We start from the raw sequence: 25017 nt of genomic DNA, 5'->3' as shown, positions 1-25017 counted from the left end.
GATTCAATGCTTTCTGCCACATAGTCTCCCCAAAGAAGTAAGTCAGTTCTCCAAGGAGACACTGCTAGAATAGCTGCAGCTACAGCTTCAAAAAGGCTACACCAGTACAGAATGCTGGGCTTTCCTGGAAGGATGTGAGAGAAGGCAGGGCAGAGAGGCAGGAGTGGCTTGAGCATTTCTACAAGTAGCCAGCTTGTTTCTAGCAGCAAGAGCCATTTCTGACTTTTGGGGTAAATGGCGTCGAAGCACTGCTTAAATTCTTAACAAAATAATCAGAGAGGGCAGGCAGAAATACAGAAATGTGTGCAGGCCACCTTTTAATCTCAGTTTCTAAGCAAATCTTAAATGTGTAATGGTTGTAAATCTCTGGTGTAAGGATTCCTGCAGCCTCCCCATTTCGTCACAAAGCTCTCGGTGTCTCTTCCCTTGGCATGGCTGAACCTCTGAAGAATGTGAGAATATGGTATTTCTCTCTGCTAACTAGATCTTTTCTGAGACCTAGGATCAGGCAGCAGTTCTTCTACAGCTTAATAATATCGTGTTTCTCTTTGCTAATTTATTTGCCAAATACCTAAAGTATTTTGGATAGAATTTGGTCCTTTGTGCCTCTGTTTCTCTTTTGGGGCCATTCAAACTATGTTTCTTCCATTTGTCTTCCATACTGATGTAATAATTTTTCCTCTTTATAAGTTCTGAATATGATTCACTGGTTTCCATCTCTGAAGCTTTCTGTAGAAGGTGAGAGCAGCCTTGCAGATATTTTGTGGACTGAAAACTCATCAGTCTGATCCAAGGTTTTATGCTGAGTGGAGCAGACTGAGTGCAGAGCCTTTCCCACCAAACTATTCTGCTTCCAGAAATGAAGACTTCTCCCTAAAATGAGCTTTTCTGTTTCATGGGTGCTATTGAAATAAATTTGTTAATGCTTCTGCTCTGCATAGAAAATGTGTGCTACCATATAAGTGCTAATTAACAAGAGCAGTTCATTAACAGTTCCAGCTGACAGCTTAGGAGTGCTAAGTCAGCAAATGGTGTCAGCAAGTGGGCGTGCTCTGTGTGCAGAAATGTTTAATGTCTCACCTGCACAGCTTGATCAGATGGGCAGTCCTTATTTCAGAAAAGTATTGCTAATTAGGCATGCTTCTTCTTAATAGTAATTTTTCACTATTTTCCTGAAAGATTTATACATGGGTAGAGGGAATGAATTTCTGAAGCCAATCAAAACTAATAGCACAGCAAATAGTCCCTCAGAAACTATTAGGCCTGGAAAAGTTCTCCTTGGAGGCCTCTTAAATTTAAAATTATACCATGTTCTTTTAAATAATATTAGCCTTTCTGCAGTGATTTTCATCCAGCTTGAGTTATTTGACATCAAAAAAGAAACCAAATTAAAACAGATGCTTGGCATGAATAGACCTTATTTTTAGGAGGAAATATTACTGAAATGGAAACCTGTACATTTTCCAGCAGCAGAGAACTGAAGAACTCTCTCTGTGTGACACTTTCATTGGAAAGTATTGTAGATGAAACTGTCATGTTAAAATCTGTGTGCTGTCACACCTCCTTTTTTCAGAAGAGAAGCAAATCCCACCTATAGTCAATTCCACTAGTGGTGCCCTGAATTTTCAAATATATCAGTGTAGATATAATGTGCAAAGGGACACAAAATTAATTCTCCTTTTGCTCATCCCTTCCTTCCCAGAAAAGGAAAGGATTTTTACAGAAACTATCACATCACACTATGTAATGAATCTGTTCTTGAAGGAGATTAACCCATGCTTACTCTCCAAACAGACTGTAGAAAAAACTGCATATAACAGAAAAAAAAAAAAAAAAAAAAAAGCAGCTTTAAAAAGCATATAAAACTCTCTTCCTCCTCCATGCTTTTTCTACAAAGCCATTCAACTAGTGCTGGTCAAAAGGAGCTTTACGTCATCCACTGCCTAAATGCACTGGCAGCCTCAGGTGTGGCTGTACAAGGTATGACAATGCCCAGGTGTCTGCCCTGCCTTCTGCTGGACTTTGTGTTGCTGCAGCTGGAGCAGCAGACTGGAACTGTACCAGCAACTCAGCTGCCCCAGTTCACACTCTGGTATCTCAGTTTCAGCTGCCAGGAAAGGTCACTTGGGGCAGTTGAAGATAAGGCAGTTTAAAAGATCATTAAATTGTTTGGTCATTAAAGAGGCACAAGGTCCTTTCTCCCCAGCACAGAAAGACCCAATGGAGAAGTTTCCTTGCTGCTAGCTTGAGCATAGCCTGTCCAGAGCCTCATCCTTTCTCCTCAGACTACTATCACTGCTCTTCCCATCAGTGTATCCATTGTTTTTTGCTGTCCTTTTTCTCACTCTCTTGCTTCTTTCTCACCTTTTTTTTTAGGCTGTTCATTTTCCAGACGGCAAAGGCAGTTACACTGTCTTCTCCCGCCTCTTGCCCTTTTCCAATCTCACAACTGTAGTGATGGAGAACTTCACATGAGAAACACAGCCATTCTCCATTCTTCTCATGCACCATCATCCAGGTTAATTTCATCATTGGAAAAGGCAATTTGTATTATCAGGGTTGGTTCACTGAAAGTGGATTAGGAAGTGTTCACATGTACCATTTCTTTGGCAGGGCTGTAAGGGCTGTAAGTCCTGCCTGGTGGGTGGTATCAAACAGCTGAAGGCTCCAACATCTGCTGATGGCATAACTAGGTCCAAAAGAAGAGATTTATCTACACAGTTGGAAGCATGCAAATACCTTCACAGAAAGGCAGCAAGCAAATATATATACTGTCTATTTAGTTGCTATTTCAGCAAGGCTTTACCCACACAGAATTTTATTGATACTCTCTTTTATACTCATTAGTCTGCTCTGGCAAGCCTAAATCCATTGAAAACCCATTAGGAAAGGAGAATTAGATGATTTTTTCCATGCAGAAGCCTTGTTGAAGGACTTGTAAAAACCAGACAGATGTGTTAATTGAGATTTTGAAAGTATTCTGTCCTGCTCCTTTCTTCCTTAATAGAGTAGTGTTCAGTATTGTCCTTTAAAGGAGCTTGACTCATAAAATATCATGAGGTTATTACCCTAAATCCCACTGAGGAAAGAAAATGCACCTTTTCCTTTCAGTTAGTCAGTTAGTCACACAAAGGATGTGATAGTTAAAGAACAAACAAATCCTGTCAGAACAAATGACAGTATTGCCTGTGCTGAGCCCATTTTACTCTGAAATTCTTTCATGCACTGTTTGACACGGACAAGTTTCTGAACAATCCCTGGGTGTCCAATGCACAGAAAAAAGTCTATTTGCTTTATGGCTTAGTTTCTTTCTCTTCTGAAGGGCAATGGACGACCTTTGTGCGTCACAGCTCTGCTGGGCCAAGGTGCAGTAGAGCTCATGTTACATTTTCAGTTAAGTTGCTTATACATTATGGTGGCTTTTTGAGTTGGTCTTCTTCACCACATATCTAAAGAGAGAAATAGAAATGTAGCATCATAACATATTACTCAAATTCTCAGGACTAGTAGCTGAGATCTTCCCTTAATTCTGTAATAGAGAGTGTTTATATGTACATTTTAGTTGAATTCAAATCAAAATGAGTTTCCTAAAGAAAAGACATCATTGCTTGCACAGGAAGAGCTGCAGGACCTTCATGGGCTCTCCCAGAGAGGAACAGAGAAGAGGCTGTATTCATGCAAAATACAGTGTCTCAGCAGAAACAGTGACCAGGGCGGCAAATGCTCTTTTTTACCACAGGAAATTCCGGGTGGATTTAACAGCACACCAAAAAACTCTCTGAAAGTGTTATAAATCACTGCACAGTCTGCCCAAGAAAAGGGTGAAGTCACCATCCCTGAAGGCATTTAAGAGACATGTAGATAAGGTACTTTGGTTTTGTGATGGACTTGGCAATGCTGGGTTAATTGTTGGACTTGCTGATCTCAAGAGATCTTTTCCAACCTATGACTTTGTGAAAAGAAACATCAGAACTGAGCATAGCAGTGGAGCTGTGGGGCATATCTAATGGACTGCTGTGGCAATTGCAACATACAGATAAAGAAACAGTGCATACTGCAGCCAATCTGAGCGGCAGAGGGATTTCTGGTGAAGTTGCAGCAGACACCTCCTCTGCCTCTTTAGCAGTCATGGGCCAAGTGTAAGTCCCAGGAACACTGAAGAGAGGCACTGGCAGGGTGACAATCTCTTGCTGTGGAGGAGAAAAATGGTTCTGGTCTGTCCAATTAGACTGCCCAGGGACTGAGAGGAATTTTGCAGGTCGTTTCACAGCTCTGATGGTGATTTGTGGTGCGGTTTGGGGCAGTTTGTCCATGTAATCATTGTATCACAGGTTGTACACACATTAAAACAAAAAGCATGCATATTAAGTGGGACTGTCTTGCAATTTGTATTAACATTGCATATTGTGAGTTAGAAGCATTAAATGTCATCTGCTGCTGTTGCTACTACATCAGTAGCAGAGTGCTTTCAGTTATATTGGTTTTAGTTTTGTCAATAGCTGAGACTATTTTTAGTTTGGATTTTTTTTAGGCCTAATATATGCATCTATAGTCATACATTATTAAAATTTAAATCACTTAAAATTTAAATCATTTAAAATTTTCCACAGGTCTGGATATTTGCTTTCACAGGGAACTGCAACAGAAAAGGAGTGTGGAATATATAGCTTGGTACAGTGGCACTTCACACTGGTGGTAATTCTTGTCACAGTAGGTTCTGCTGGTTGGTACAAGGCCGGCAGATGCTAACAGGGGCACGAGTGAGTTGCTCCAGTAACTGGACAAGAGGTTTATCAGTGTAGCCAAGGAAGTGGCCCTGAGGATCTTGTTGTATGTTAGGCTTACTGGTTGAGTGGGACACATTCAGTCACTGTGGTTGTACTCACGTGGATTCAGTCAATTGGGGCTTTGTTGGCTTCTTGATAATGTCTCAACTAAACTGGGAGAACAACATCAGAAATTTTTATTTCATTCTCTTATTCTTGAGGTTCTCCTTTATTTATTCAAATGTGGACAACAACGATTTACCTGCATCAGCTGCCTGTTGCACTTTCATTTGCCACATTTCTATTAATTCAGAATTAAATCACTGATACAGTTTCAGAGGCATACCTGAGCCATGGACAATTACTGACCATGATTACCACTACACATACGTGCCAGTCATGATGACTATGAAACCTCTGATTTATATTCAGTTATGCATTATTATGGCTAATGCATTAGATTCTACTCATGTACTTGAATTTGTATCACCATAAATAAACCATGAAAAATGCATGTGCTTTATAAAAAAGCAGACAGGCATTTATCCTCATTAGCAAAAGAGATTTTCAAAAATCTGTTTTTTCCCTGCTAACATCATAATTTAAAATATGTGCTCTGTACTTAACTCTTGGAGAGAGCATACCACATTTAAGTGTGGAAGCCTTGAAAGCCAAGGCAATAGTGGAAATAATTTTCTGAAAATGCCACCCATTCCACTTTGGTAAACCTGTTATTCAAAACTACTGCTGTTGTTTTCTAGCAATAAGAAATACAGACAAAATAGTGTACTCCTATTCCTAGTGTGCTGCTGTTTCTAGTAGAATGAGTCTGCTGATTTCCTGTGCAATTACTCTTGAGATTCCAAAATGCAGAGATTTCCCTTAAGAATATTTTTTGTTCCATATTTATCATTTAAATCTGCAAAGTGAAAAACATTAATCAGTGCTCTCAACTGGAAAAATTACTAAAGCTCTTTGCCTGACATGGGAAATATAGGTACCTCAGTGATTCTTCACTGAGGAGAAGTCAGTGCTCTTCTGATAGCTGGCTTTCCATGCAGTGATGCTCTCTAAGCAGCAGATGTCGTGTTTTTCTAAGACCTGTTGCTACAAAACTAAAAATTGTGCATGTCTTACTATATTTTCTAATAAGGCAAAAGACACTGACTACATAGAAGTGATCTATGAAGCAGATTTCTTTCCAGTTTAGGAATGTGTAGAGAGTTTGGTTACATGGCCAAATACAATGTCTGGTCACTCTGTTGTTCACTATAAGAGTTTGGCCCAAAGAGCCAAATTATTACCAATAATTTCAATTCAAATCTCCCCTGACAGTAAATGTCCATACATTTTCATTTCTGACAAATATATATGACAATTCATTTCTAATAATTTATCAGCATATATACAAGCATATGCCAATATTAGGATTCTGTCATTTTCTTATGTCAAAGAGGTAATTTTAAAACTATGATTATTTTAAATCTCTCGATGGTGTTTTATTTCTAAATGACAATTCTTGTAACTGCCATTATTTATGGGTAAACAGAACTGTAGGCATCAAAAAGAGGACTTACGCCTCCAGAATCTAAACCAATTATTGCTCCATCTGGCTTTGGCAGGCAGTCAGCATGGCTGTCAATTGCACATGGTTTGAGCTGTCCTCTCATAGAGTAATGATAATAGAATAATTTTGAATAGTAATTTGTTTAAGCTGTAGGAGTTGGTTGTTTTGTTCTTAGTGCTGCTAACTGGTATTTGACTACACTGTCCTTCATTTGTTCCAGATAATTGATAAGAGCAAAAGAGACCCCTCTGAAGAAATTGAGATACTCTTGCGATATGGACAGCATCCAAACATTATTACTCTTAAAGATGTGAGTAGTCTTTGAGCACTTCAGCATTAAATGATTTTCACCTTCTAGTCAGGCTCACTTATTTGTCCATGTCTGGAAAATTCTTCAGTTGAAGGTCCAAGCTAAAACCATACCCATGGAAAACAGGGAGAAAAACATGACCTAACCAATTACTGGATAGTGTTTGGAAAGACTGGTCAGGTTATGCATTCTCCAGTTACTAGCTAACAAAATGTAAATAAAACCAAGGGGGCACAGTGCTGGAGAATGAAAAATGGGTTTGGGTTTGCAGCACTATTTAAAAGGAGATCTTCCTAGCTGGGTGTTTTGGGGCACTGCTGAATACACACAGCAGTGCTGCTGGGCTGGGGGATGATCTTTCTCAAGCAGCAGCCATTCCTGTGTAGCCTGTGCTATCTGCTTTGCTGGGAAAAGGAGAGCTCACAGAGTCACTAGGACTTCCCACAATAGTGTTTTAATGCCAGGGACTATTTGCCTTCTACTCCAGCAGCCTGAGAAGTCATTAAGGTATTTTTCATCAGCATTTCACATGAAAAAATAATCCTTCACTGTGCTTAAATGAAGTAATGGCCTTTAGTCAGAGGTGTTTTACTTTAGCTTCCTGAAGTCTCACCTAAGATTGTCCACACCATGTCAAATTCAGAGTTGACAGAACAAAACTCTACTCGTGTCAGTGGCCAGTACATTATGGTTTAGACCTTTGGGAAGTATATGAGAATCTCCTAATCACATGCCCTCAGAAAAGTCTCACCTAATTCCAAAGTGTTAAAGAGTATCTCAAAATCTGTGAAAAATTAGGTTTTTATATTCCTTTCCAAAAACATTTAGCATTGATGACTATAACACTGCCTATTATTGCAGTCCAGATAAAGGATGATGTCATGAAAATAGTTGTCCTCCAATTTAAATGATAAAATGTCTTTTGCCAACTGCCATTGACATTGAATGTAAATATGTCTTGCAAGCTGATATCAACAATATATTCACCAGAATTGCAAATATAAACTAAAAAATATCATTAGATGCAAGTGTTGATCAACAGTATAATACAGCTCTTTAGCTGATCATGAGTCAAAGGGAAATATTGATATTTGAAATGGCAAATGTGTTACCCCGTGGAAGGGGAAAAGAGAACACTACTGAGAAGAATGTTTGGGTGAGAGCCAGCAGACATTAGAAGCTGTGTGGAGTGGTTTTTAACAGCTGAGCCTGCTGTGTTGACATGACAGAAAACCAGGAAAACTAAATTTCTTTGTGGACAAATCAGCAAACTGCTAAAGACATCAGAAAAAAGTAATGATTAAAGTAATTTTATAAAGTTTTCTTTTTAGTTGTTGAGCATAAGGAGCCCGTTTCCCACACATTTGTTGATATTTCTTCTTGCAACTTCACACACACAAGCAAGTCAACACTGTGGTTCAAGGACCAACCTTTACCAAGTAGATGGGTCCAAGATGTATTTATACAATACATTTATACAATAAGTGCATTTATTGTGCTACTGTTCCAGGTCTATGATGACGGGAAGTTCGTGTACCTGGTGATGGAGCTGATGCGGGGAGGCGAGTTGCTGGACCGCATCCTTCGGCAGAAGTGCTTCTCAGAGAGGGAAGCCAGCGCTGTGCTGTGCACCATCACCAGGACTGTGGACTACCTACATTCTCAGGGCGTAAGCCTTGCTTTTTTTGGCTTAGCTGCATCAACCTTCTTAAAATTCAACTTCTTGAAATAGCAAAATAGTTGTGATTTTGCTTCTCTGAAGTGTTAATGTTTCCTCTATATTTATAGTTACATTTGGTTTGTGAAATAAGGTCATTGGCTTTTTATCCATTTCCCACTAAATTGAAGCATGTCAAAGTAGTATTTTCTTTCCCACTATACAGTGATTTTCAAGTTCATGTACTTTCTTGAGGTATTAGCTGTTGACTTTTTATCACAATCATTATTGCAGGACCTGAACTTTTACAACACTTAAAATAGTGTAGCTGAATCAGCAGATAGGTAGAAAATCAAGTGCTCAGCTTTCCAAATGAAGTGACAGTTTGAACAGCTGATGGGAAAGACTTCTGATATGCTGTTAAAATCCGACTTTTAAAGTCTAAGCTCTTTATATACAATAGTTTGAAAGCCTCTCCTTTTCTGCATTTCAGGGACAAACAGTTTGGATAACTAGTCAAATATTAATTGCTTTTCTTACTTCATGCTTAAAACAAAGTGCATTTTTTGCTTTGGCTTCTATGCTTTCATGGTAATTTTTAAATCTTGCTAAAATGGCTGGTTTTTTGCCACTGAAATTCAACATGTCTGGTAAAACACACAGTCAAATGAAATTGTGTGAATACATTTTGAAATTAAGAAAGAAATTAATCCTTCCTTTCAGGTGTGAGCCACTCACATGGACAACCACAAGAAGACCCTGGTACACTTTTCTCCAATTATGTAATTTATTCTTCACCTTTCAGCTGAGTATTCAAGGCCATCAAGCTCCAGGAGATTCTGCCACCAAGAAGTCCACTTTGACCACTCTAAGAAGTTGTCTCATCTTAGAGCAGCAGCTCCATCTTAATACACTGGTAGAGGCTGTTTAACATTTTGTCTCTCATTGAAACAGACTTGAATTTTTTCCCTTCATTTTTCCAAGGCTTTTAAGTAACTTTTTTTCCAAAACTTAAATATTTTCAGCATGAGCTCTTGACCTACCTCAACCAGCAGACCAGAAACAGCAGCCAAGCCCCAATGCTCCCTGACCTCCTCTTCTCACTTGTTTCTCACTGTTCTTTCTTAAGGTCGTGCACCGAGATCTGAAGCCAAGTAATATCCTCTACATGGATGAGTCAGGAAACCCAGACTCTATCAGGATCTGTGACTTTGGGTTTGCCAAGCAACTCAGAGCGGAGAACGGGCTGCTCATGACTCCCTGCTACACAGCCAACTTTGTTGCTCCTGAGGTAGGATCACATTTCAAAGCCTGCAGTAGTAGTGTGTCCTAGGAAGCAGTCCTTCCTCCCTTGCTGGCTTTATGAGAGGAGCAAGGCAGAAACCAGGCTACTGGCACTTGCACAGCCTCTATTACCATAAATTTCCTATTCCTGGTCCTGTCACAGCAGTTGTTTTTCTCCTGACAGAAGCTGGTGTCTGTGTTGGACTGGTGCACACAATGCTTTGGCTCATTACTGGGATACATATATTTTTTTCTCTAGCTGCTTCTGATCAGACTGCTTTCCCCCTAGTGCACTGCATCAGAACAAGATTAAGCTTTAAGAGGTAAATCTTGATGTCAGGTTGCTGAGAGACATTGTAGAGTCTCCTCTGGAGATATCCAAAATCCATCTGGACACAATCCTGAGTGTTCTAGGGGACCCTGTTTGAGCAGGGATGTTGAACTATATGACCCTTCCAACCTTAACTTTTTCTGTGATAAAACTGAAAAGAAAAATCCTTGCACAAAATCCTTACTATGCTGAAATCAGTGAGAGCTTTTTTGTTGACTTCACTGAGCTAAAGAAACAGGGAGAGGTAGCTCTGCATTCCTGGCAAGTGCTGCTCCTTTCATGCAGCCCTGTGGGTGTGGGCTTGGGTCAGATGGCTGTTTCATGGCTTGGACTCTTTGCTGTACTTGACCCTTGAGATGTTCATGGCTGCTTCCTCACAATGAAGGAGCAAGAAGTTAATTTCTTGGGTAATTACCCATTTCTTGGAGGGATAAAAATGAAAAATTTTAGTACTTGCAATACACTGCTTCAAAAGTGTGTCTTCCTTGGCTTGTTTTGGTCCTTATAAGAAAAACAAAGAACTACTGTCTTTCAATATTTCATCTGTTATCTACTATCAAATACCAGTGTCTCTCAGTTCATATCATCTAGCAATCTACTTTTCTCCCTGTTTTCTCTTTCTCCCATGCACTGTTCATGTGTGACTGGGAAGAAAAAAATAGGATCATTTTTCTGTACAGGATCCTTTCATGATACCAAGTTACAGGAATCGCAGCATTCCAGCATCAGAAGGAAAATTTGTTATATAGAGACCATTGCCAGAGCAGTATAAATTCAAAACAGATTTTCTTGAGGTGAAAAAAAAAAACAAAAAAAACACCTTCCATTAACAAGATAGATTGGTTTGGGGTTTTTATTGAGGTTTGGTTAGGCTTCCATTTTAGAAATGGGAATGAGCTGTTTAAAATTATCAAAGTAGATTGAAAAAGTTGTGTGCACCACAGCCATTCAATTTCTAAACCACAAAAAAAAATCATGTTTGCAAGATCTGAAACACCCAGATTTCCTCCAAGGTACACAATGCTTAAAATAAATAGGTGTAGCTATTTTTCATAATGGGCTCTTCTCTTTTCATTATCAGACTCTTCTGATTTGAACTTAAAGCAGAAATCACATTCCCAGACATTCGTGATGAGTAAGACAGGTCCTGCTAATGCAGGAGACATTGGAGATTAATTGAAACATTACCAGAATTGGCAGAGAGCTTACATAAAGCCCTAAGTGCTTTTACATGTTACCTGTGATATAATGCTGCCCTCCAGCCTAAATGTGACTTTCACATTCCCAGAGTCCAACTGCCACGTCTGCCACATGCTTATGAAACTAATTAAGGAGGAGAAAGTCAGCTGAGCTGGTGACAAAGAGGGCGGTGACCCAAGAAGGAGGACATGTTTGCCCACTTGGATCTCCTTTATTTTGGAAACAGTTAATTTGGGGTTTAGGTGATTGCAAGAGCAAAGATGAAGGCAATGTGAAAGAGGCACGCTGCCACCTAGTGCAAGTCACGCTGCGTGTGAGGAGGAAAGAGCCAGGCTGTTGTACTGCTGATGCACTAGGGTGCTTCTGGATAAAGTAAAAATATTTTATTCTGCAGGTTTCCTACAGTATTTGTGAAGAACTACTGCTTTGTGATTTCAAATTATGAGGTTTTTTTATTTGCTTTTGAACCCATTTACATCCTGGCTTGTTACAACTGAGAAAAACCTCTGTTTGAAACACTGTTATCTCAGTAAGTCAAAGCCTACAGAAATAAAAGGATGTGGACAAATATCTGAGCCATTCTCAGAATTGGATGAAGCCAGGGTATCATTATCTCCAGGATACCCATTATCCCTACAATGTCCTGCTATGGTGTGGCACTAAGAACCAGTTTCTGCCTCTATTTCAGATCCCACTAAGTTCTGTAAGTGACCTAATCATTTTGGGGTTGTGTAACCACTTGCTTATAAACACTCTCCACTAAGTATCATCACTGCCCCATTTTTCTGTCACTTACCTTGGACTTGATTGTTGGACTTGGTTATTGGAGGAAAACAGCGAAGAAGTGAAATTGTAACTGCTCAAAACGCAATGAGAACTACCACAGCAAAAGATAAATGTTGGGTATTCAGTCTCACGGGTGAAGCAAGAAAGTTTGTCAAATAGCAAAGAAGTTTTTCCCATGAAAACAAACATTAATAGAGGGGGAATGAATGCAGGAACTAAAGAAATAGAAATAAATAAATCAGCCAGAAGGACTACATCTTACATGCAGAAGAGAGAGGCAAAAGCACGATTTTACCAGCTTTGTCAACAGGAGGAACTGCAGCCTTTTTTCTGGTTTTGTAGCTGTGGGAGTTTTTTTGGCTTGTTGGGTTTTTTTCCAGGTAGCAAATGTTCGCTCAGCAGCATACCTGGCAGATGGTTGCTTTGCCACTCATCATTTATAAAATCTGTCAAGGCAACATTTTCTCAAACTGCTTTTCCTAAGCAGAATTTGGTCTTTTCTGTGGTAAACATCAGATACTTAAATCATTTCTGGGTAATAAGGCTGTAGGTCAGAGAAAGACTTGCTGAATTTGTACATTCCTTTTTCATGTGCTTTGCAAAATATATATCTACTGGTCCATCTAAAGAGGACAAAACTCCTTGTGTGTCAGAACTGAATAAACAGAGGGTAGTTTGCTTTTATGGGAAGATATGGAGGTGGTCCTTGAGCTTAGTTGGTGACTTCACTTTCACTTGGACCTGCACTGACTCAATAGGCATTTATTCCAGTGTGCACTAGCACAAATGAAATCTGGACTGTACCCTGAGTGCTACACCTTGCCATCCTGTATCAGTATTGAGCCTACTGCTCAGATCTTTGCTGACTACTGTGGGTCTTGTTTGCCCCATGGGAAAAGGGGGTCAAGTTTTAGCCTGCTGTTTACTCCAGTCTAAATATGGCCACTTTTCTTTATACAGAAGTAAAGGAAGCCTTTTAGCATGCATCTTCATTAGTCTGACATTAGATATGCTTCAGTGTGCATCCATTTGCTGTATCAAATCCAAACTGAGCTCAGTTGGAATACTTATCACTGTCATTTAGCCCTATGATGCATCCACAGTGTTGTTGGTAACTTTTATGTTAGGAGGATATGTTCCAAATTATTAATGAGGGATTTTTTTATGCAACATTTAAAAACAGTGAAATATTGTTCTGCTTTGCTGCGTATTGGATGGTCAGAGGAACTCCCAGACTTCCAGGCTACAATAAACTGCACTCATCTCTCACACTGTGAAGGGGAAAGATGTGCTGAGTTTAACCAGCGCATTTCAGCCTAGGCTTTGCCTTGCTCCACAGCACTACGGGACATTTTGATCCCAAGGCAGCCACCTGTTCAAGGCAGATACCCAGCTAAGCCCTGGGAATGTCAGCAGACACAACCACTAATCAGTGCTTTTTGTAGATCAGAAGCTAAAAATTTGGGAATGCAGATTAACCTATTTTCATCTCTCTCTTTTTTTCCCACAGGTCCTTAAACGCCAAGGTTATGATGCAGCCTGTGACATTTGGAGCTTGGGGATCCTTCTGTACACCATGTTGGCAGGGTGAGTGATGAGGTTCTCCTAGAGCAGCAGTAGCTGCTCTAGTAGGCTCAATACTGATTAAACCTGAAAGGAGTCACATATAGGGATTCTGGCCTCCTTGAGAGGTGTGTTCAGTTGTACAATGCAAGAAAATAGATGTCAAGACTTAAAATTAGAATAAGTTTTTTTTTAAGATGCATAAATACCTTCCACACTTGACAAATTGTTTAGATTTTTAACAGAAAGTGCCTGTATGCACTGATACATAGACTCCTGAAGGGTTTACTCATGACTTGAGCAGTGGGAAAGTTTTCCATTAGGAGAGGTGCATAGGAGTTTGAAGAGCCTCATCATGTTCACCTTATCATGGGAAGAATGTTAATTCATTCTATTGATACAGCTTCATTATTCTTAATTTGTTATTGCTATTGAAATGTCTGAGCACCTTTAAAAGCTAAAAAAAAACCACCCAAATATAGTTTTCAGATGCTGTTTTAAAAATAGGATTCAGAAAGTAAACTAAGAGATCAGCAAGAACAGCAACAGGCAGCAGAAACTTCTGAGAGGTACTTGGCAAAAATACCCCTAGCAATGTGTTAGCTAAAATGAAATATTAACACAAGATCCAGGGAAAGACACAGATTTAAATAAGCAGTGAAGGATGGGATTAATTGTGCTGGGATGATTGGGAAACAAAGTGTTTCCCTCTAGATGAGCAAACCTCATCTAGAGTTACCAGGCTCTGAATTTCATTTCTCAGACTATGGTATGTGCACATTTATCACACCTAAGCAAAGACTGCAGCTTTTCAGTGACCTCTCTAAATTGTTTAATCTGTTTCATGATCATTCAGCTGTGACAAGAAGATTGGATTAATTCTTAGGTTTTATACAGAAAACAAAGATTTGGACTCTGACTTTCTGTTATTCTGGTATTTGTGGATTACGAAAAAGGTGCCAGGGGTCTCTATCTTATCAGTTTTATTCTTGACTACACATATGTTCAAGGTCAGCTGAAATCTACCAAGACTTTGTGGGGAAGTCTCCTATTCTGCTGGATCTCCAAGAACCTGTTTCTATTTGGCTGATGCCCATGGCTGCTACACAGCTGGAATCAGTAAAATAAAATTAACATATTACCCACAGTTACATTTGTTTGGTTAATTATACTCAAAATGCTTCTTTATTGAGTATGAAGGAAAAAAAAATCCAAATATATTTGAATCAGAAATACAAATAGCACAACTTAGTGGATATTCAGTTTACTGACAGGTGCCAGTAACTTGTATCTTTCTTTTTCTGAACACCAGAGAAAATAATAGTAACAAAATCAGTTGAGAAATGCTTTTTTAGGTGCCACCACTGCATTTATGAATGGTCTTGTTCTTCCTCACCAGAGGAAATTAGTAGGAACTGACAAGTATTTACATCCAGGACTTTTTTCTCCACCTATAATCTCTATGAGCAGCGAGGGCTCAGATAGGCAGGATTAGAACACCAGCCAGGGATCATATTAATGGAGCTAGTGATAGCCCTCAGAGTTTTTGCCAGTCCTTAACTCGTACTTCATCCCTCCTGATAGCTATAGATTGGAATAATATCGTGTATCTCTTTGGGCTGAGCACTTATGAAGACTGAAATGTTTTTGAAAATGAGAAAATACAGCATGAGGAATTGAATTTGCTACCAGAAACCAGATGAGATAGGAAGCTGTGGTCAAACCAACTGTTAAATAATCTAAAAACTGCTCTGGCAAGTTTGAAAAAAAGACAGATTGAAGGAAAAATATAAAAATCCAAAATACCTACTTCTTCTAAACCTACACAACTGCTCAAGATTGCAGAGTGAAATTTTACCTGGTAGATATAAGTCAGCCTCAAAAACCTTATCTCTTGTCACTTTTTGAAGACAGAAGGTGTACCTTCTGCATGACACTGATTTTGTCACAAGCTGGATGCATGTTACAAGTCATTTCTGAGTGTCTGCACAAGGAAATAACCTGTTGCAGGTAATTTATTTTGCCCAACTGACTTGCACATTAGAGTTAACAAAGCATTGCAAAATAGATTAGAAATGGTTCTTTTTCTTTTCCTTTTTTTTTTTTGGTTTCAGAGCATACTTTTTCTGCTTAATAATTTTTTTCCTTTCTTGCTGTCACCAAGGTACTGGTATTGGCAATAAAGGTGCTCGCAATAAAGCAGGGTTAAAACAAGAGGTAAAAACCTGACTATTTTTATGAAGCATATTTAATTTCTAAAAAAATTGTAACAGAACAAAAATTTAAAAAACAATTACGGAATCTGTCTTTTCCTCTGCAGATCAATATAAGGAACCACCAGCCTGTATAGTTTGAGTGAAAATGAAGTAGCAGTGTCAGTGGCACATTCTGGAACTAAATTCCTTTTGTGATCATTGGCAATTAATACTAGAACCTAGAAATCATGTACTTACATATTACATAGTTTTTTTTCTCTCTCTCTCTTTTTTTTTTTTCCTTTTTGTTTTAAATAGATTCACTCCTTTTGCAAATGGTCCAGATGACACCCCAGAGGAGATTCTGGCCAGGATTGGCAGTGGCAAATATGCTCTTACAGGAGGAAACTGGGATTCAGTATCTGATACTGCAAAGGTCAGTGAACCCTTTCTCAGATTTTCTCTCAAGATTTAAATAGCACAGAACTCTTTTTTTGGTGCAATCACACTTCTAAAAGAAGCGTAGGTTTGTCAATGCCACACCTGTATCGTCTACGTATTAATCACCTTTTTGCTGCTTAGTTAAACAGGAGCAGGCAGTTTTGATTCCTTACAGTTCACAGTTTAGGCTGCCCATCTATCACAAAGCAAGGAAAACCCTGGGAGAAAAAAAATCATCTCATTCTGAAATCTTTAGTGCATGAAGCTGTGCACTAGTCTGTGAGACAGGCAAATGGGCAGGAAAGGTGCAAGCTTCCACTTGCCCAGCATTAATCAGAAGTTTTGACAGGCTTTAAAGATTCTTGCAAGAGATTTCATTTTTAGCAACTGTTAGCATCCAATAGAAGAACATAGATACTTTCCACCACAAAACTCCAAGCAATCCCAATAGCACATTAATCTTGCTACCAGCACCTATGAGTCTCACAGTGGATCTTTTTATTAACTGTCCAGTTTTGAAATTAAAATGTTTAGATGTTGTAGAACTAACCTAACTGAATTTTACTTACCTGGGTGTTGAGTTTTTCTTCTAAGTTTCTCTTGTAAGCATGCTTTGAGGTCAGTGAGGAGATGCCTGAAGATGGCATTCTCTCCTTAGATGTTTATCACTCTGACAGGGTTACAAATAATTAACAGTTATTCAATAAAATGAATGCCCTCCACATTATGTTTTGACTGGATTATTAGCTGAGAGTTGAACATTACACTTGAAAATTTTGAAGATAATACCTGACACTTAAAGAACATAAAGCCTTTCTAAAGTGCATCACACACTATTGGACATGCTAATGATGACACCACCAACAGGAAGACCTTAGTAAAACCTGCACAGCTATTAATTAACTTTCTCCCTTGCACTGCTTTCTTCCTTTTCAACCCAGGACATTGTGTCTAAGATGCTTCATGTAGACCCTCATCAGCGCCTCACAGCAGTCCAAGTCCTGAGACATCCATGGATAGTGAACAGGGAGTACCTGTCTCAAAACCAACTCAGCAGACAGGATGTCCACCTAGTTAAGGTACCTCCTGCACCCTTCCCTCACCCTTGCTTGCAGAATGAGCTGTAAATAGCTCATATTTGTGTAAATAGTCTGAAAAGTGATAAAGGAGTTGGGAAAATTACTTGCCACAGAAGCTAAATTTAGTATGACATTGTATTTTTGACTGTCACCTGCTTAGTATTTTTAACTTTAGGCTGCATTGTAATAACCTGGTGGCTCATACTGACCTTCACTATTTTGAATCTGAAACAACTCTGTCTGCCAGCCTAAATGGTGTAATTTCATGGAAATTGTGCATGTGTGACAATTTTTTAGGATACTGAATAGGGGAAGGGAAGCGCATCAAAAAAATTAATTTCTTTTCAAAATTTTCTCTTTCTCTGTTTTACAGGGTGCAATGGCAGCCACTTACTTCGCTTTAAACCGTGCACCTCAGGCACCGAGGCTGGAGCCTGTATTGTCCTCCAACCTGGCTCAGCGGCGAGGCATGAAAAGACTTACCTCTACCAGATTGTAGCACTACTCCCAAAAGGCCTCCTTGAAAACCCACAGTTTATTATTTGAGAAATTCATCTTTACTTGGCTAGCAGAACATTTTTGGAGAACCTGCACATGAAATTGCCAGAACTAGCAGAAGCCCACGTAAGGCAAAGTTCTCATTTGCTACATCTTTTCTTTTACATTCCAGCCAGGGTCCTGAGTTTAACAACTTCACAAAAGATGTGCCAGTTTTGCCAGTAGCTCTGTTTCTTTACTGAGATAAAGCCAAATCAAATAGGTGAGCTCCATCCTTTCCACCCTAGGAAAACTATTTTTGAGTCCGTAAGATGTTCCATGGGAACAGTTTTCATTTTGATTCTCAAGAAAAGCACTTTTTGCTATGAAGAGAACAGTCGGGTTAGAATGCTCTTCCAGCATGCATCATGATGAAGTAGACATCTACTGATCTCCACTCACCCCAAGAAGAGTGAAGGCTGCAGAGATACATGACTAATACCTTATTTGAAACAAGTGCTATACAACATGAGGTAGAGAGAGCTGGTGGTGGTGGAAATACCTTCTGTTCTTGAGGAATCTTTTGCACTTTGCCCCTGCCTTCTCTGGAATGAAGCTAACATCTCTGAAGGAGAGTGTGCCACCAGCTCTGACTTGCTCAAAAGTCTCAGAAAGCAAAAAACCTCTGGGAAGCTCAGTCTTCAGAGGAAAAGAATGGGTCTTATGATACTGTGGGAAGGCATTTATATAAAGCAGTGTGAGTAGGAGCCTGTGGATCAGGCAAGAGAAAGGTGTCTGGTCTTGGCCAGCCAGCGGGTCTGGAGGATTAGGTGAGGGGGCTGGGGACGCAAAGGCAGGGAAAGGTGTGAGTGGCTGTGAGGACAGTAGGCAAAATAATCCAAAGGCAACTAGTGTACAAGTGGCTGGGGGCAGACTGACTCCCTCTGAAAGCTGGGGACAGTCCCCCTTCAGTGACTGGTGCAGAAGACAGTGGGTGCTGGGCTGCCCAGGGGCCAAGTGGGTCGATGCAGCCATCCTCCCACACCATCACCTGGTCTGCTCGTCCTGGCAGGCCAGAGTGCCACGCTGGAGCAAGAGAGGCCATTTCCAGCCACTGCTCCCTGCCTTCCCCTGGCTGATCACCCAAATCTGCCTCCATCACCCAACACGTCATGTCCCTGCCTGGGTGTTCTGCCCTAGCAGAGCTAAACTCCCCATGCCACATGTGTGCAGAGAGTACCCACTTCTGAAGAGTTCGGCCAACTCTGTTACAAGCTTTAATAATAATAAAATATGAGGAGAAATGGGAGGATGCTCTGCTTTTATATTTATATGAATATGTACATGTGTATTTATATACATATAAAACAAAAATTCTGTGCCCTAAAACTGGATTTTCCAGGTCCAGGGAAAGAAAACTTTTGTTGAAATGGTCTCTGCAAAATGGACTTTTTTTCTCATTCCCTGGTTTCAAAGAAGGCAAGCAAGGTTTGTGGTGCCAGATGTGAACTATTTTTTTATTCTTTTTCTTACCCATCTTAGCTTATTGGTGGTCACAAGCTGACCAAGATTCTTCTTTCTACTGCTTTTGTTGATTTTTATTTTCTGAGTGAATTTTATCACCTCAGATGCTTTGTAGGAAAAGCTACTGTGCTCTGTTGGCTTTTTTCTGTTGTGACGGGAGAAAAAAAAAGGAAAAATGTGAACATGGAGCTTCATATGCTAGACATGGTAATTTTTTCTTCCTGAGTAGTTCGTGCATCTCGGTGCTGAACTGGAATTACCAGATCACTGCCTCAGATTGTCCAATGGGTTTCATTTCCTATAGTAATATTCTTCCTAAAACTATCTCTGCTTCAATGTTGACTGAAGTTTGTTTGTTTGCATTAGTCTATTTTTAAATTTAAATTTATTCCTAATAATTTATACTGATATTTAATGTTTAAGTTCATGTGCTGTGCACAGAGGATCACTGCAAAGCAGCTCTCCTTGAAGCCCTTCTCTTTTCTAAAATAAACTATGCTGTGAAACTTCACACACAGGCTGAGTTGGCTGGGACTGATGAGTGCAAACGCACAGGTGGATGCTTATGCTTGTATACACAGCAGCCCACATTCTCTCCTCTGGCTAAGCTGTGCTCAGTGTCAGCTTTTTGCTGCCTTTAGAATTTTCTGCTTGTTAGAAGTTGAGTCTCACATGTTTCTGCTAACAGCACACCACAAGGATATCCACTGGCAGGGATATCCTGGCTGGTGCAGAACAGCTCTGGTCTGGCCTTGTTTCCCTTGAAATTACTTCTGTCCTGGAAAAATACAAGGTGGGCATAAGGATGCAAAGGGCAACCTGGAGGGAGGGCTGGATTTTCTGGGGTCCCAGCTGATATGTGCTATTGCAACAAAATGTATTTTTAATGGTTGGAGTAATTGTATTGTATTGTATATGGGCAGAAAGACTTTTGAAAATGTTATGTACAGCTTTTGTTTCCCTCTGAGATTTCCTGGTTATCTTGCATTGCTTCACTTTGCTTTCTCTCACAACCACTGGAAAAAGTCTCATTCCCTCTAGATATACCCAGTCTTAATTCAAGCATGTTTTTTTCAACTGAATATTACTGTAGGCCAACATACTTACAGGATGTTCTTCTTCCCAAAGTTTAAGGGTTTTAAAATCTTCCTGGCTTTCCTCTTTCTAACCCACCAGCTATTAACATAGAGACACATATGGACTCATACATCTTAATGCTTATTAATTACTTTATAAGCCTATAAATAATTATGAGCCCATACATATAATTGGATTTGTTTATGCACAAAATGCATTGTCCAAATGAAGGTAGAAGTGTAGTCAGAGGTGGAGGTGATACTCAGAGAGTTTTGTCTGCAGCGTTCTTTGAAATCTGTCATTGATAATGGTAATGATTACTCTGGATGTAGAAAAAAAGGCTGTGCCTATCCATGGAAGAAGCTTCCCCATCCAGTCTCCCCTCTGCCCCAGATGTGCATCACCATGCACTTCCAAGGGCAGATCAATCTCCCCTCTGCAGTCCTGCCATGGGAGCTGCTTTTTGGTGGGTTTTCTGACCTGTTCCAGTGAAGTGAACCCAATAAAACCTTTTTCACTGTCAGTCTTCTGGATACAGCTCACTTAGACTAAAATACAAGAGCCTCTATCAGCAAATCCAAGGGACGAATATGCCACTGGCAGTCATTATTTCAGATTGATAGCACCTACTGGTTCCCCTGGCTAGCTGGATCCCAGAGAGGATGCCAGGCTGTGGCTGTGGCCTAATTACTGCAATGGCTGCTTTTACACCAGCATCTCCTTTCTAGACTCCTGGCCATGGTATAGCTCAGCAATAAGCACTTTTATTTTTTCTGGGAGAAAACCGAAAAAGGCTTAACCTCTCTCCTCTCTCTCTCTCTCTTCATATAACCTTAAGAGACTTTTACTAAATGTTATGTTTAGCTCCTGAAAGTCTAAAAGTCTCCTTTAATTAGAACATACCATCTTTAAGTTTTTAATCCATAAAATGACCTAGTGCCTTAGGCTACTACAAATATTGTAGTTACATTTTTAACCATCAAGCTGCACAATGCAATGAGTGTCCAAGGCATACCCAGTGTACCTGTCACAGACATACAGGCATCCCTCATCTGGCAGCCGACTTCAAAATCCGTCACAGAATGGTTAGGGTTGGAAGGGACCTCTGGAGCCCATCTAGTCCAACCACCCTGCTAAAGAAGGTTCCCTTAGAGCAGGTTGCACAGGACCATATCCATGAAGGTTTTGTAGTTCAGTCCAGGAGAGAAGAGTCTGCCCAGAAAGGAGGAGGCATATCCCCACATTTTGCAGAACTGGGCCCCACCTCTGCAGCTCCAGGACTCTGAGGGAGCCAAATGGCCCTGATGAAGAATATCATGGGAAGTGTTACTCAGTTCCTACACAGCACACTGCTTGTCTATAAGGCAGAGGTGTGGGAGATGCTGCTCAAAGGGAGAGCTGACCTCTGCCCCAGACTCTCATCAATTTTCACTTATTTAAAATCTGTTTAACTTTTTCTAAGCAAACAAGATAGCATTTATAAAACCTAACTATTTCAGCAAATGACAAGTGACCCTCACAGACATGTTGTTACAAATCTTTACATTTGAAAAAGAAGTCTACCTGAGAATAGGTTTTGTTTCCTCAGAAAAACAAATCTTCAATTCCCTGAGAGCCCAGGGTGCTCAGAGAGCTGAGTGAAGCACGTCTTGTGTGACACAACATCATGACATCACATGGGACACTCATACAAGGTACAGATTGTGTGTTCCTCTACTTCATCTAACTCTGGATGTAATACTGGGCTCTCTTTACAGCCAGACCCTTTCTGCTCTTTCCAACAACTTGTACCCAGCTCTGGTACCTCTGAATACATCCAAACTTCAGTCAAGTATGCAATTGATGTGTGTCTCTGCTATGAATTATGACAGGGCTTGGCTCATCCCTTAAGCCATGGAAGGCACAAAGGTAATATGCTGCTGCTCCACTGAACTCACACCAGCAAGTGCAAGTGCTGACACTAAAAATGGCAGGCAGTCACTTTCTCTTACTTCAGCTGCTCATCTGTCATTTCACACCTCCTTTAGCCAGGTCACCACGGGGCAAAGCAAATGTTTCTTTGTCAGAACAAATGGCTGGGGGCACCAGGAAGGCAACAGAACCAGTGTAGCTGACACATTGTAATGGCTACAAGTTCAGTGTCACCTCTGTCCCTCTGTTGCTGCGTTGTGCTGAGCAGAGCCCAGATATGGCTCAGAGTCAGGGCTATAAATTATGTGATTTTTGTCCAGCAGCGGGTTCCCAGTGCCAAGCCCTGTGCACAGAGAGGGAGGACAAGTCCAGGCTTCTGAAAATTGGCCACAAGTTCATGCAAAATCCCTGTAACCAGAAGGTGTAGGGCCACAGATGACATGTAATGGGGAAATAATGTTGACTGTGTGTATTTTTGCCACTACCTTAATAAAAGTGATAGAAAAACCCCAGGGTTTGTTTTTAAATTATTCATTTTTTTGCAGAGGAAATTCTTGATTTTGGGGCATGCTACAGCTTTCTTGATCCCTAGAAGTAAGGCAGTCAAACACAGAAGATACAGCAGATTACTATAGCAAACAATATATTGTAGCTTTCACTGGAAAATGATTTTCAGGCAGGTGTTTTAAAGCCCTCTCTTAGGATGCATGTATCAGAAATATAAAAGCAGATATTTATAAGCAAAATTCCCTTGTTGGACACCCAGAGATGACCCCTTTAAGCAAGAGCCACGTGAGCTCCACACTCACATATATGAATCCTAAAAGACGGGCAAGCAGCACAACCTTTCCGATATTCCTTACATTAAAATAAAAAGGCCTAAAATAATGTTAATAAGATGCTTTAGTATAATACATTTAAAAAGAAAAAAAGTAAAATGTGCAATCCCATTTTTCTTTTCCTCTTTGGAAGTATATGTCATTGCCCTTTAGAAGTGTATCTTCTTCCCTCCTAGCTGACCCTGATAATGAAAACTTGTGTTGCCTGAGAACACTGCAGATAAACTCCTTCTGGTACCTCAAGTCCTGTGTGAACACAGTCCCACACTGCTCTCTCCACATCTGTCCACAGAACACACACACAATTGTACACCCTCTCCTATTCTGAAAGTTAGCAAAAACATAAGAATTTAAACTCAGAAGATAAAATGAAGTTAAAAGTAAAATTCTCAGTGTGCACAGAACTAAAACTCATAGTATTCAGATGAAGGATGGATTGAAGCCTGTGCAGAACAGAGTAAATAGAGTAATTCTTAGAGCCAAATTTTATCTAAATTTTCTTCATAGATTTTTGTGAACCTAGAGCTTGCATTTCCAAGTGCAACTAGGTGGCAACACATATATGTCAGCCAGCATCTGATCATGAACATCATCACAAGGCTTGCACATGAAAGTATTTTTCAGCCTGAAGTTTAGAGCCTAAAATTAAGATTTTGGCCCTTTTTGTCATCCTGTATTGTGTAAACCATGATGTTCAGTGTTGAACTATTCAACCACTACTTCTTGCTTTGGTATACATAATTACAGAGTCAACTTGTGCTCCGTTATGTCTCCTAAATGGATCTTATGGACATATTTTTCAGAGATGCTTTAGCGTGAAAGGAAAATGAAAATGCATAATCTCTTTGATGAAGGCAAATTTTGAAAGGAGAGGCTAGAAAATATGCATTTGAAGGGCATAAAATGAGAAACAATTGCTAAAAGATTGTTTCTGATTTGATACTCAGAGCCAAATCTTGCTGCCTTCATTTCTGTGTTAATTCCTTAATCCATATGCACCTTCAGTGACTGGTGGGAGAGCTCAAAGTCCTCTTTCCTGTTGCAGTAGTGGAGTCTGGCCATTAGGTGATGATGCTTGTAAGGAATTTACTTGGTTAGTAATAAATTGTCAAAATATGAACCATGATCTAGCACTTTGTTTACAGGCTCCATATTCATGTTTACAAAATTATTATTTCTGAGACTCATGATTTTTATGTTTCTTGTATGAAAAGGGCAGCCAGTGTACAGATACTTGTTATGTTTACCAGCGTTTTTGAATAGATTTTTTTTATAGTACATGGTTTTATGAAGTGTAATATTTTTATAGCAGAACGATGATCTTTGGACTTTCTATATTGTTACCTGCAATTGTTTGCAAACAAGTTCTTTGTTCCTTTTTTTTCTGTGCACTGTATCCCATGTTGCTGCTGCTAATGTTGCTGGCCTCAGCTGCTGCTGCCCCACCATAATGTGGGCTGATGGTATTGTGAAACTGTGCAAACTAACTTCAGAGAGCTGTGATTGTACTGAAGGGCTGGCTGCATGCTGGGTTCCTCCTGGCAGGAGGGATGGGGAGCTGTACCCTACCAAGGCAAGAGCTTACTGTGGATGGCCCCCAAGGAGTAGCCTCAGTGCTCGCCTTTGTCTGTATTCTGCCATTTTGGTTTGGCATGACCATCCTTTCCTTTCTTTATAAAGAAATAAAAAGAAAAACATAAAAGGATCCTGCTTGTTTTTACATCATTCCTTTCCAGTCCCCAAGCACTGGCCAGATTTGAATGCCATGTGTTGGTCACAGTAAAAGCCCACAACTACCTGTTCAAATCATACCTGGAACTGTTATTTCTGTGCAGCCTGAATACTCAAACCTCTGTTTTGGGAAGCAACAAGTAAGTCTTTAATGCCCATCACTCACACAGTTCATCCACTAGACAAATTTAGGATTTTAGTGCCAGACAAATGAGTGCTTTCACCAAGCTGCTGCAGCATGAATTTCCCTTGCCCCCCCTTGTCATCTTCCAAGGTACC

The 25017-nt window shown here is 40.0% G+C and overlaps 1 protein-coding gene across 4 annotated transcripts in view; it reads left to right on the top strand.

Annotated features, from left to right (window-relative positions):
* RPS6KA2 (ribosomal protein S6 kinase A2) overlaps positions 1 to 24712 on the top strand; it is a 279656-nt gene extending 254944 nt beyond the window's left edge. For all 4 annotated transcript variants that reach the window (XM_031504319.2, XM_021544171.2, XM_021544173.2 and 1 more), the window contains 7 exons: positions 6554 to 6643; positions 8154 to 8312; positions 9430 to 9591; positions 13412 to 13488; positions 15978 to 16095; positions 17042 to 17179; positions 17553 to 24712. In XM_031504319.2, the coding sequence (XP_031360179.1) occupies positions 6554 to 6643; positions 8154 to 8312; positions 9430 to 9591; positions 13412 to 13488; positions 15978 to 16095; positions 17042 to 17179; positions 17553 to 17678 (870 nt within the window). In that variant the 3' untranslated portion in view covers positions 17679 to 24712. The remainder of the gene's footprint in view (positions 1 to 6553; positions 6644 to 8153; positions 8313 to 9429; positions 9592 to 13411; positions 13489 to 15977; positions 16096 to 17041; positions 17180 to 17552) is intronic.
* Positions 24713 to 25017: the final 305 nt, after the last annotated feature.

The sequence above is a fragment of the Lonchura striata genome, chromosome 3 (assembly GCF_046129695.1).
Source record: "Lonchura striata isolate bLonStr1 chromosome 3, bLonStr1.mat, whole genome shotgun sequence".
Lineage (NCBI taxonomy): Eukaryota > Metazoa > Chordata > Aves > Passeriformes > Estrildidae > Lonchura > Lonchura striata.
This window is presented reverse-complemented; position numbering and strand designations above follow the sequence as displayed.